Here is a 14276-nt window from a genome sequence, read left to right as displayed (position 1 = left end):
ATTTATATTTTCCTAAAATGAATATTCCACCGTATCCATGTCAACTTTGACAAGCAAATAATATCGAAAAAAAAATGGTTGTAATACTTTTCGAAAAAAAAAATATAAACGCTTGGGATTTTAATGAAAGATCATTACAAATTTCTTTACCGATTCTTCACATATGCGACATATGCAATGCAAAATTATGCCTGCTTTAAGTATTAAACTACAAAGCTTTTAAATTTTGCAACTTACAAACTTGCGTATACGCTTGACAAGACACCTAAATCATCTCAATTCATGTGAACTGCGAGTTGTAAACGTCACATTTTTAACATCGACAATTCCCAGAAGGACAATTTGTATATTATTAACCCACGGCCCTTGCGTACTGAGATGATTTATTCACCTAGTTTCTGACAATACTGAAACAAGATCTTATTTATGAGTTGGGAACCGGGCTATTATTCCTTGGGGAAGTTTTCCCAAAACAAGAAACATATTTCGCGCTAAAAATTACTTGAAGATAAAAAAGTTAACAATTATTGTTAGTGTGCGTCTGTGAGCATTGAGTCCATTTTGTGATTATTAGTGTAGCTTTGTGTGGGGTGGAATTAGGCGAAATCGCGAGACAGGCTAGTTATTTTGCCCTGTCTTCCTGTTTAACTTTTCAAACTTTTTTAAAGACAGAATTTTTGGGGACATTCCAGAATTTATTTCTTAATTAATTTTGTTATTTTGTTCTTCTCACACACTGTTTTTATAAATCCAGTTTAAACTTCAGTTTCTAACAACGGGTCAGACTTACTTAGAGGTCAATGCGCATTATTATTGATTTAAAAATTTATGCAATGCAAATCAAGACTAGCGCAACTACTGAATCTGTCTAGAAATCTCTAATTTATTCATCGTAAAGTCACGCAGGTTGCCTACTTTCAAAGGTTCAGGCGCTTGTCAAGTGGCCGGCAATGATTTAGGAAAAAATTATTTACAGTGAAAGTGTTACTTTTATTGCTGAAACTCTTCCGCAATGGTATAATTTGGATTTTATTTTTCAAAATAATTGATTTTTTTTTTTTTAATTAAGAAACTCTCTGAAGATACTAAGAAAATCCTGATGGATAGAAATAAATTGACTTAATTCAAGGTACAAATTAATCACGCGCATATTGTATTAAATTTTCTGCACATTATGGATTCTGTGAAGCCATTTACCAAATTAATACGATTCGGGGAATCAACGCGGAAATTATTTTGACAGCTCGGTCGCTTAAGTTATTAGAAATTGGAAAAGCATTAGCTTGTGGAAGCCCGACAAATCCCGACGCGCAGATCAAAGATGGAAATAAAGTAGTGCAAAGAGGCGAATTTCCCGCACGGAGATTTATTTTTTTTTCTTTTCGTCGCAGCTCGCAAAATTTATCGAAAGCGGAAAGTTTTCGCCGAGTCAAAGAGGAGGGATGTCCTTTGTGCGCGTGGAGGCGTCTCTTAAGTTGCCTTTGTGATAAACGCGCTGCTACTGCGTTCAGCGAAGAGAATTACTTTTGTGAAATTGCGCGGCGAAATTAATTTCTCGTCTTGCGCGCCGGCCATTGTTGCCATCTCTTTATTGTGAGCCTGTGCATGCGCTTGACACTCATTGTCTGTTTTGCTCCTCGCAAACAGCACGCACCGGCGGAATATAAACAAAGACACCACTCACCCCCACGCCGGCTATAAAATGTACCCAGCGAGAAGCGGCGGAAAATTCAATTTTCGGCCGAGCACCCTAATTAAAAGTGCTATTCTTGGCCAAAAGTTATGGAAGGTAAATGTTACGGTCTTTTTAGCGGTCGTGTCATTAATTGAGTCGGCGGAAACTTTTTATCAGATGTCACATGAACCGTGGTGCGCTAAAATGGCCGCCGAAATCTCTACGAATTTATGACGTAACTTTTTATTACATATACTTGGCTAAAGGAATCTTTATACGTGCAAGTTTTAGTTGGTTTTTGCGGGAGAACTATCAACTTATGATAGAAATTGAATAAAACATTAGGGTCTAAAGCAGTAAAATTTCTTTGAAATTTCCATGCTAGAAACAATTGAATTTTGGCATACCCTATGCATTATAATTATTTTTTATTTCAGCTACCAAATTTTACTAGGATCGGGCAGTTGCCTTAATTTCATGCGTTCTGGATACTCGAATGGGGTCAAAGATACCGAAAAAAATATCTGTTTTCAGATAAAATCTGCAAGTCACGAATACCAGAGACGCGAAGCTAATTAGCTTTCAAAGTCTGATTAGTACATTCCCTCGCATTCCTGCCCGAGGCAATCTCGATTGTCTTGTGCAGAACGACGCATCGAATTCGCCGTCAGCGCTGTGTGCACAACTCGGCATGCACCAGATAATTATGTGAAAGGACGTGCCTCATTAAAATGCAATGCAAGTTCATCGGTATGCACGTTTGTGTTGCACAGAAACCGCTCAGGAAGTTATTATGCCTTTTAATTGCAAAAATTCTCGCTCTCTCAGACGAGATAGTCTGCAAATAAAATTAAATAAATATCTAAAATATTCAATACACAATTTTTATTTTATGAATATATCTTGTTAAGCCCTTCAAGCCCTTTGAACGAATTTGATGATATTATTTCAGACGAGCTTTGTAAGGACAATTCTTTTTTACAGTATATTAATTTTTTTAGTTTTAACTAAATTAAAACCAAAATATTATCGCATAATCTGTATAAATAATTATAAACTCTACATATCTCTCATCTTTAATGATTTCAAAATAATTGAAATACTAAATAGTAATATTCTCACAAAGATTTTCGTCTAATTTTTTATTTTTTACTTTCGTCGGAATGTAAACAACAAATCCAGTCCTTCAAAATACACGGTTCATTTCAATCCAATCTCTCTTGTCAGTGAAAATTGCTCGCCTGCTTTTATCAAACACAGAAAAAAGCAAAACTCTCTCTCTGCCTTTGCAATTGTTTCCTTTCCATCTCGAGAATAAATGGGAAAAACGCTGCTCGGCATTTTAATTACGGAGGACTGTGTTGCGCTCGCCTCGCTCATTCTGTATGAAATAAGAGAGAAGTGAATTCAACTCGCACATCTCCCCCGTAATTAAACTGCAATTGTGAGTGCTCGGCACAGTGAGTTGCGAAAATTATGAAAACGCCTGGCACGTGCACACTAAAGGAAAACAAAAAAGGAACGAACAAAAAATATATAGCACGGCCAGGAAATGAGTCCCGCGAGATTAAGCGCCCTAGCTGCCTTTGTTTTGTTCATTTTTCGCAAAGAGAGACTTCAAATTTACTTTGCACGCAGACGAGGATAAATCAAATTTGGCCCAGACAAAGTTGGAGGAGAGCAATTTCATCTGGGAAATAAATATAAATTCCTCTCATTAGCATATTTATTGAAATAGCCTAGGGTCTTACAAGCCAATCGGAAATTGGGCAAATTCCAACCGTCTCTCTTAAGTATTTGGCCACATAGGAATCGACTAAAACTTTGTTGTCAGATTAGTCGGTGGCCCCAAACTTGCTTGGTCCCGCGAGTGTTTTGCAAAATCGCGCCTCGAATTCGATCAATTTCCATTTTCGCCGAGCTTGCAAAGAGCTTTTCCTTAATCCTCTCGCAGAAATTGCTGCCCGCAGAGATTTGCAAAGAAGTCCTTTCAGTACGACGGAATAGTATTGCTGCTTGGATTCGCTCGCGATCGAGAGGAAATCGTCGTGGAAAAAGGTCATGCATAAGCAGAATGCAGATCTCTGACTGACACGTGATGGCGCGGAAATTGTACCGCGAGAGATGAAATTAACTCGATTCCATTCAGGCCTGGTGACACGTTGATGGGGTAAAATATAATATATTTATGCATTATATTATGGAATGCTGGCGGCAGGTGCACAGATGCTGTTCAACAAAACGACGCCTGCGGGAAAATGCATCCGTTCGGAAAAATATTCATGCCACACGTGACGTGCGAATTGCTTTACTGACACTTCAATTCCATTCTCAATATCATACGTTGGCAGAAAAAGAATGGGAAATTGCTTATTATATTATAGTTGATCGTTTGGTCTACATGATATGATTAAAAAAATTAATCAGCTCTTTGCAAATGTATCAATGTATGTATTTTTAATCAGTTTTTAAATCTAAGGTTAGTTTTCAGAGTTCAATCAAAGTTTTGAGATACAGAACGTGTATAATTAAAGAGAGTGAAAAAATGTGCTTTGTCCCGGTTGAAAAATGGGTTTATACATATATATATAAAAAAAACTATAGGAGCAAGGAAAGTTCAAATAATCTACAAAACTTAGATATAAAAAAAAATAATAATAATACAAATTTTAGTAACTTTTTTGTATATCAATTTTTAATTAAAACTCTACTTTTCACAGAATAGTGAAGAAATCAAGAAATAAAAAAATAACGGTTTTTTTTGTTTTCGAAAAGTACATTTAATTCATATCTGTAGATTGTAAATTCTTTTTTGTCATTTTTATTTCATTAAGGACACTAAAAAGGTTTTTATTTCTCAATCACGAGCTGATTAGTTTGTATTGAAATTAATTAAAGTCTTCAAACGCTGGTCTCGGTGTACTTTTTCAATTAAATCGAATTTACTGATGCAAAAAATTAAACAGGTTTCCTGGTAAAGGCAATCTAATTAATTACCACATCAATCAATTAAGATTGGTTAATACTTTCCTGGAAAATCACCTGTACGATTTATCTTGATTTAATGGATTTCCCATTTACTTTCCATTACACACCTCAACCATTCGCTAAAATTCAATAATTGCTCTGAATGGCGTTCGGAAAATTAAGAGAGCGACCTCTACACCCATTGCGCACCAAAGCTGGCAAACACATATATATGCTTTTTGCGCATCGTTCCTATAATCCAGGCCATCGCTGCTTTTTTATTTCCATTCAATAACATTCGCTGCCCTTTTTATTTCCAATGCCATATAAAAGGGACAAAACCTAGATCCTGCCAGATTGGACGGCGAATCGTGTTAGGCTGGATGATCGCGTTTTACGGCATTTAAAATGGCTTACGCGCGAAAATTGTGTGTGTCGTATTAGAAGAATTTGTGCTGCAGAGGCACAAACGTGCGTCATTACAGAAGCTTTAAACCTGCTTTACGGCCAGAGCGGCTAGATTAATTCCTAAATCTTTTCTGCTTTTACGGCAGAAACTATGATCACCATAAAAAAAATGGTGATTTAAGATCTAATTTCAAATAATTAATTAATATTAAATTGGAGTTTTTATATCTGCTCTGCTAAAACATTTATATCGTCGAGGAATTTATTAATTTCTAAATCAATTACAGTAAAATTTGGAGGGTGAATTAAATATAAATTTTCTTACAAAGTATATCATGAATGATTGAATCGGCAGGGAACATCTTTTTATTTATTTTATCTAAATTATATTCATTTTTCTGAAATTATTAACATATAGACAAAAATAGAATAATTATATAAAATAAATAAACACACTGATTTAAAAAATTTAACAAAAATTTACATTTTCTTACATATATTATTAAATATAGTAAGTTAATTTTAACAAGCAACAGTAAAAAGATGTCCGTAAATTTTACTTGCTTTGTATGCTTTCTAAAATTATATAGTTTAGTAAAAAAAAGAAATGATGAAAAGAAAATAGTTATTAGTTTTTCAAGGAGGGTGTCAATATGTTTGTTTCCAATTTATTAAATGAAACCAAAGTGCATGTTTCACTCATTAATTTTAAGGTCCACAATATTTAAAATTTCTAAATTAACTAAAATTAGCCTTTTTATCACAATTTTGATTTATTCAGAGCAGCCAAAAGATGTCAAAGGACACGAAAATAAACCTGCCGGCGAGTATAGAGGAAGCAGCATTTTACATAAAGGCATTTTACACAAAAGCGAGCGTAATTCCGCAGCTCACAATGGGACGAAATTCGCCTTGACCTTCGTTGTCACACGCAGCAACGGGTCAGGCTGGTTGTATTTTCACAAAAGATTAGGCCCGGCCGCGCTCGTCCACTAATCCATTCGACGAGGTCGGTGGCTAAATATGCATGTCTAAAAGCCATTTATTATCTCTCGCGTCGCATGTCCCTCGTTCGGGCCCGACGAGCCTCCCAGCGACAATATCAGAAAACGGGCGAGGCTTCAGAATAATTTTGCTGTCGACCCGGCTCGTGTGTTGTATTATATTTTTTAATTAAAACTTGTCACAGCAGCCAGCACTGGCTGGCGATGCATTAATGCGAACATGCGATTTCCCTCTGCTCTGGTGTGTATAATCAATTCTCGCGAGTGCCAAGTGCGCAGATGCCGCCAACTATATATCTCCCGTTACTAATTAATTCAAACAGCAATCGCTCGCTTCACACCGAATTACAGTGATCTCCCTCACGTAAATACTCTCACAGGCTGAGGCAGTTGAGCGAGTTTGTTAGGGTGTGCGTTGCTTGTTTGCGTACGTCCGCGACGCGTGCTCTCGTTTGCAATTCTGCCTACCAAAAGCGCAAAAAGTTTATCTTTCCAAGTTTCAACTTCTCATTAATTACCCAAATGAAAATTTTAACCGTTTCGGCAGCACGGGTGAAGGTTTTCTGAGTGGGCCTTAATTGGCTCGTTATGCCTTGTTTTCGGTGAAAGCACATTTATTTTTTTTTATTTTTACGGCTGGAAACTCTGCTAAAAGGTGAGCAAAGTATACAAGATTGTTTGTCGATCAAAATTTTTGAATTAGTAAAAAAAGGAGTTATTTGAAAAGGTTTATAGACGGAATAAGTTGATTAAATAATTTTATAATAATTATCATCTTTTCTCTCAATTATATTAACTTGTATAATTTTGAATGTATAAATGATGTATCCCGTTATGGGCAGCAATTGCCTTTGTGATAGATCAATAAACACAATTTGCAACTAATAATTAGAGAGACACATAAAAAATTTAATTTCCTTTGCTCAAAATTTATAAAATATGTTAGTAAATATTTCAAATTTGACATATCGCATATATCAAATTAATATAATTATTTGAGAGAAAAAATTGTAGCAGATGACAACCAGCTATACAGAAAAAACTACAAGAAACAAAATAAATTTACCATTGACTTTCGTCTATTGATCCTGTAAAATGCAACATTTTTAGAAACATCACTTTTTTACGCAATTTAAAGTTACCAAAAAAATTTGCAACTATAATTATACATAAATTGTAACAAAAATTTGCAATTTTACTTATCTCAAACGTAAAAGCAATCAAATGAGTCACAGAACAAAAATTTTGAAAATTTGTATATCCTGTTTAGACGCTTCAAGTAAATAATTTTTTTTTAAACTTTATGTCAATTTATTTGAGATAACTTATCATGTCTTTAGATAATTCAATTTAATTATTTCAATTCAAACTTCAAACCCAAGAGATAAGAAATTCGTAAATTAATCCAGGAAAATAACTGCTTTAATTTTTCTTTTTAAGAATCACTGATAAATATAATTGGAAGAGACATACTCAGCACATTAAAGAGAGTGCTGACGAGGAAAAGTGCAGAGCAAACTCAAACTGGATTAAGAGATTTCACGTTGAATGATAAATTGGATCACGTGAACAGCAATGGCTGCTGCGACGCTGTTCAACTCACACGACTGCAACTGCATTCGTTCTGCATTCCGACGAAACATTGCGGTCGAAACATGTCCCCATTCGCTTTGCGGATTCATTGTGCAGCGGGGCAAGAAATATACTGAAATCGCATTGAACTTGGTATGCAACCCGCGCTTCCTACGTGCTCACCAGGCTGCGTTTATCTGCTGCAAAGCGTTTTGTGTGCGGAAAGAGGTAAAAATTCACACATCGCCGCTTTTCCCAGGAAAAAATCCAGGAACTATTGCAACAGTCGTATTTAAAATTAACCAACAAATCAAAAAGAAAAGTTTTACCGAGCAAGGATTCTGTGGAATGGCTAAAAAAAAACTTTATGTTTCAATTGAAACTTTCAATTAATGGATTTTTAGTAATAAAATAAATTTAAATTGTGTTAGAATCTGCTTTGAACTATTATTTGATAAAAAAAAATGAATATTGCGAGAAAAAGTTGATTTGGTTGTCATTATCCACCTTTATTTAAATAATAAAAAAAATGAAATTTTTAAACCAGTTTTTAGCATGTTTTACAATTTTCTTTGCCATATTTTTTTCCATTTTAATACTGATAATATTAAGAATAAATTTCACATTAAAAATAAGGGAATATAAAACCTTTTTATTTTAATATCAATGTCACTGCAAGAAATAGTAGAAAGACAAATCGGAGAGATGAGAAGCATAATCATTTCATTATTGTTAAATTTGATGCAAAATCAGACTGGAAAATTAATGAATTTCCTGGTTTTCATATAAATTAAGTCACTGTTTGTCAACAAATTACTTTTCCAACACCATCGAGAGCTATTCATCTTTGTGGAACCCATTTCGCTGAACTCGATGGAAAACAGCTCGCACATAAATTGAGTTTTCGACGGCGGCGGCAAACTTGATAATTGCACGAAGCCAAATTTCACATCTCACAAACACGACACAGGGAAAATAAACAGGCAATTTGTGTTTTGTGCTCAACAGGTAACAGCAGCAAGCGGGGCTACGGTCGATTACCGCACGAGGACCCCGATGACAATCACAACACACAAAAGGCGACCGCGTCACAGAACTCGAGCGCGGCCAACTCGACCGCCACGACTCCGTCCGAGGCGCCGCCGGTCAACCACCTGGCGCACGACCTCTTCGACTTTGAGCTCACTGACGAGTTCTCCGACGACTCCGAGTACGGTGAGTAGTTATTTGCCTTTGTTTCGGCGCGGCTACGATAGAGAACAAGTTGCGCGAACTCTCGCGGTTTGTTTGCTTTGCTCCCGAATAACAACAACCTGCGGGCAGAGAACGTGCCTACAGCCCTTCCATGAGTTCCTCAAATGGAGTGGCGGTGAAATGTTTGCCTTGCCGAAATCTCTGTTCACTCATACGCCATATCGCTAATTAACCAATCAGTGCTTGCTATTTTCTGTTTGAACTTTCAACAGAAGTTGCGAGTTTTAGAATGAATTAATTTTAAGCCGGTATCTTTATAATAACATGGAATTTGAACCATGTAATTAAAAATCGAAGCACACATTTCACAAATTTTGAATGAGTTTAAATTAAAATAATTAAATTCACTTTTAATAATATCTTTTTTGCAGGATCTTAATCTTTTGTATTGATCCTTTAAAAATGCGTGCCTGGATAAATTTCAGAAAAAAAATATCCAGGTTATTTTATTTAAATTTTTAAACTTTGGCCCAATCAAAAAGCATTTTTTGCATTTACGTGCCTGCGGCGTTTTCATAATTATAGCCTAAAAAGTCATTTTTTTTTTTTAAGAAAATAGAGATTTTCACTAATATAATTATAACTTTTACCCTCCTTTTCTTTTATTATCACAGTTTAATTGAACAAATTTTGCAACACTTTTACTTATTCCCGTCTCTACCTTATAAAAAGTTTTAATTAGAGAAACTTTTGCAACGTTAATTATTATTAAATTATTTTTCCCAAATGTTTCTTATGTATACGTTGCTTACAAATTGAAGCATAATTTTAATTCAATGTTCATAGTTTATTGTCCCGGTTTGTCTGACTAACTTTGACGTTTTTATTGAAATAACTACAGACGTTTCAAATCAAGTTATGTTCCCTCGGTTAAGCAATTTTATTGTTGCAAAGGAGAACGAGGCATATTGAGTTTGGTACACGAAGGCTTCCCTTCTATGAGGCCGCCGTGTTTTATCGACTCGCGTGCAGTTGTGCAACAAAGTTGTTGGTTGGTGTGTTGTGCCCGCCGTTGTACCGTGCCATGCAACTGACAGGCGACAAAGTGCGGCGGAAAACAAGGTGAAACAAACTTTCTTGTACGGCATCACTGCAATCAAAGCTGACGTCGAGTTAATTTGTGTTTAACTCACAACTCGTTTCTGCGTTTAAATGTGGAGAACTCCCGCAACGTCTGCTTAATTAAATTTCATTTCTCGGAGTCAAAACGCTCAACTTCTATTGTCATAACTAGACTGGTGAAATTTTGTTTAAATTTTTGAAATTCTATTTGCCAATGTCTCTTTCCAAATTTGTCCTTTTGGGATAAAGCAGAATTTTTGTAAATATTTTTTTATTATTCTGAGAATTTGTTATTTATTTTATAATTATGACTATTCCGTGGGTTTACCGCGGCGGCCGTGTCTCTTTTGATGTCGGGCGTTTTAGCAGACATCTGCTAGTTGTAAACCCTTTCTTCTCTTTTTTCCAATTTAAATTTTTGTATTGTCCAAGAAGAATAAATAATAATAATTCTGAGACTTTTTTTTATATCTTCAAACAGCTATTTTAATTTTTTATCATTGATTTATATTAATTTCTTTCTTAATTTTTAACAACAATATGCAACATTTTTTTATAATTCAAAGCAATTGTTTTAATTAGAAGATAAAAATTTAAATTTTTAATTTAGTCACTTTCAAAAATCAGTATAATTGTCACATAAATTTAGAACAACAGAATATAATTCTTGTCATAGAATTTAATCAAATGAATTGCAAAAGAAGACGCATTTTTTTTTAAAACGACTAAATTTATGACTTTTTTTAACTGAAATTTGAGCATAAAAATTTTCCATTTTCCAAAGTAAAAAAAGCAACCTTCGCCAGTCTAGAGGTGACTTGATGTGTCGCGCTGTTGGTGCGACTTAATTAAATAACGCGCCCACGTGTATGAAAAGAAAAGGTGATGCGTCGAAAATAAAACTGACGAAAAAAGCTGCTGTGTTACGCGACGTGTTTGCTAATTAATTAAACAACACGTCCGTGTAGGATGGTGTGGACGCACAAAAAGCTGCGAGCAACTTTTCACTCGCGCGTAATTTCGGCTCCCTCGCACACCACTCGGCCGCAAAACGGGCGCTCTTTTGTTGGTGCTCATTAGTGTGCGATGCACGTGAGGCAGAGCACAAGCTTTTTCCAAATGGCGGCCTAATGAGCAGTTGGTCACCTCACGCCTGCCACCACTTGGTATGGACGGATTAGTGCAGGGGTGGTTGCGTCCCAGCCAGGTGCACCAAAGGGCCTCGCCGACGCCATTTAATGAAGCCCGACGAGAGTCTTCGCCAAAATATGAAACCCTTATTTATCTCCATTTTCCTCTCTCTGCCGTGTGTTTATTTATTATTTCGATTTCTCATTCTGCTTTTCCTCCGTTTGTTTTATTTAAACTCGGCTTGGCCAATTGGAGCGGAACGATGTTTGCAGAGAGCGAACGGGGATGAGATGGGAGGGAGGAAAGCAAAACACTGCGTACTAAACCCAAACTCGCAGCCGATGATGAAACAAAAACCACCTTGAATAGGGTCAGTTTGTTATGTTTGCGCTACTTTTCAATTTTCAGTCCTACATTTTCGAAGAAATACCCAGTTGAAATGAAAATCTTCAATTAATTCGTGGAAAAAAATTATAGTTATTTTTATGTTTAACCTGAATTAGCAACAATATTTACCTCTTATACTTTAATTAACGTAATTTAATTCATTTACGAATATGTTCGAACCTAATTAAAAATAAGACCTAATTTCTCCTTTACGGTAAATTTTTAAGTCATTTTCACCTACTAGCGTTTAATTACTCAAAGATGATCACTAATTAGGTAAATAACAAGGATTTTTTTTCTCTGTAAATAAACACCAGAAAGCACCAAAATGAGAAACTGCCGAGATGAAAAATTTTAATGAAGTGATAATTACTTAATGAACTTGTTTACGTAGTTCTTGATTCTTTTGAAATTTTGTGCTTTTCATCTTTGACCCGTTAACAATTAATTTTGTGTTATTTCAAAAGGTTGATCCACTGTTTATGCTACTATGTGCTGTTGACGGGGTTTAGCCATTAATTATTTTGAACTTGAAAAGCCAATCTTCGTTATAATGATAACAATAAAAAATACCTTATCATATATATCTAATTTCAATTATTTAATATGCCTCTATTTTTGTTTAAATTTTTGTTCAATGATGAAATTGGAAAAGAAAAGATTGTACTGGAGTGCATATGGACTACTTATTCATTAATTTGTGTCAATTTAATGTAGAGATGTATCAATTTTAATGTAGCTTGGCCTGACTTAAAAATATCACCATATTATGTCTTTTTTCAATATGTCATCAACTGATATAAGCAAATCTGTCATTTAATGACTTTTTAAATATTTTTTATCTTCAAAGTTCAATGCTTATTTTATATACAAACTGTTTCCGTTTCATAATGTGTCATTATATTTACAAGTTTCGGCATTGAATGACAAGACAAAAGGGCCATCGCAAGGGCAACTTACGTCAGAACGAAACAAAGCGCGGCCAAAATTAGATCGGCACAATAGACGTGTCAGTCGCCCCATTTGATTGCGACGTCACTCGCGTTGTTTTGTCCAACTTCGGGACGCGTCACTCACTCTCGCCGCCGATCTCTGGCGCGAACGCAAAACTTTCCAACGCTGCGGACGGACGCGTTTTGAATGTCAACTACTATTGACATCTCATCGAGAGTGCCTCTCTCTCTCTTGAATGCTCCAAATTACAATGGCGTGATTGCGTCTCGGAGATGGAAATGAGGAGTGGCGTCGCGCCTCCCCGATACACGTTATTTAGCCCTGCTTTTTTCCACCCTTTTTCCTCGGCCGGGCATGACGTGAGACGGATAATGATCGCGTTTGCTTAAGCGTGTCAAGAGCACTTTCTCATTCGACTTGCAAATTCGAAAATGTGAGTGTGAAAAAAGAGCCCGGTAATGCTTGGCGCGACTGGTGATGATGTCGTTAGTGGAAAACTCTACGAGAATATTTCAACAGCTTTTGCACGTGGAGTTGAAATAAGATACACACATGAATATTGCATACATTATCTCTTTTTAAAATTTTTTATTTATTAAAATCAACAAGGAAATCTATATCAAACATTCACTTTTCCACTTAATTCAGTGAGCTAAAATATTTATTTTAAATTTTTTAATAATATTTACTTAAAAATAAGAAGCTCGCAATGGATTTCATGAAAATTCTGAACTGAAAAAATTAAAGGACAACTTATGCAATCTGACCTGCATTCTGCTCTGGTACTTGAAAAAATTTAGAATTCAGTTTTGTTGGTCTTTTATATTTTTCAATGAGGTTTATTTAAGAACTGATTAAATTTTTCTGTTGTGTTACGTGTTATTTCATATTTATATATTTATTTAAATTAATAAATAATTAGCTGACAAAGCAATTTATAAATAATGTAAGTTTTAAATCCTATGAGAATTCCTGACCAGATATTCAAATCAAATTTCTGTTAGCGGTCGTTTTTTTAATTCACCTGGGGTTTAAAAGTAAAATTGTATTGGCTAGGTTGATTTTCTAAATCATCAAAATTTATTGCAAATAAAAAAAGAAAAATCCTAATGTTCTCTACATGCGTTTAAAATGATATAAAAATTTCTTTTACTTAGAGAGTTGTTTTTATTTAACAAAAGTTTTTGGCCACCAACTCTGCAGCTTTGTTTCACATTTCACATGAAAGAAGATAAGAAAATTAATAGCTAAATAATGAAGTTAATCAAGAATATGTAATAAAATGAAATTTACTGTTTTGAAATTACAAAATAGTGGTCTTTATAATAAATAAAAATTGGGTTTTCGTGAATGATCGCCAATCTATAAAATGTATTTTGTTACATAAAAATCAATATTTTACATTACACACCACAAATTGGTCACTTTTCATGATAATTAAATTAAAATTATACTCCAGATCATTTTCATAGGTCACATTTTTCAATATTTTTCTTTTTAGTAGTTCAATGATAAAACCATGTAAAAAGATCTCGTCACTCTCATCACATAGCAAGCGGAAATCTTCTTTCAACTTTGAATTTTCCATTCGCGCTTTTTAGGTTTATAAAAATTATATGCTCTCGCGTCTCTGTCACGCAAAATGAATTGCCTGCGATATTTCTTGCCGGGATGCGTATTATTCATCGTGAAAGCAGTCTGGCGTGAGAAGGATAAATCCACCGCAAATAAGCCACCACTCGCTGCAGCGCGGCTAGAAGGGCTTTGTGCACGCACACATTTTCTTCTCATCTCGCTCCAACACCGATTACAATGCACTGCACGGAGTGCTCGTTTTCCGCAAAGTAACCGTTTCCATTCTC

At 35.1% G+C, this 14276-nt stretch overlaps 1 protein-coding gene across 1 annotated transcript in view; it reads left to right on the top strand.

The window, feature by feature from the left end:
- Positions 1-14276, top strand: part of LOC132196903 (uncharacterized) — a 38454-nt gene that overhangs the window by 3044 nt on the left and 21134 nt on the right. The window contains exon 2 of the mRNA XM_059619842.1: positions 8635-8841. Within this exon, the coding sequence (XP_059475825.1) occupies positions 8635-8841 (207 nt within the window). The remainder of the gene's footprint in view (positions 1-8634; positions 8842-14276) is intronic.

Source organism: Neocloeon triangulifer, unplaced genomic scaffold (genome assembly GCF_031216515.1).
Source record: "Neocloeon triangulifer isolate White Clay Creek 2 clone unplaced genomic scaffold, ASM3121651v1 ptg000012l, whole genome shotgun sequence".
Classification (NCBI taxonomy): Eukaryota; Metazoa; Arthropoda; class Insecta; order Ephemeroptera; family Baetidae; genus Neocloeon; species Neocloeon triangulifer.
Note: the sequence above shows the minus strand (reverse complement) of the source record. Positions and strands in the feature narration are given on the sequence as shown.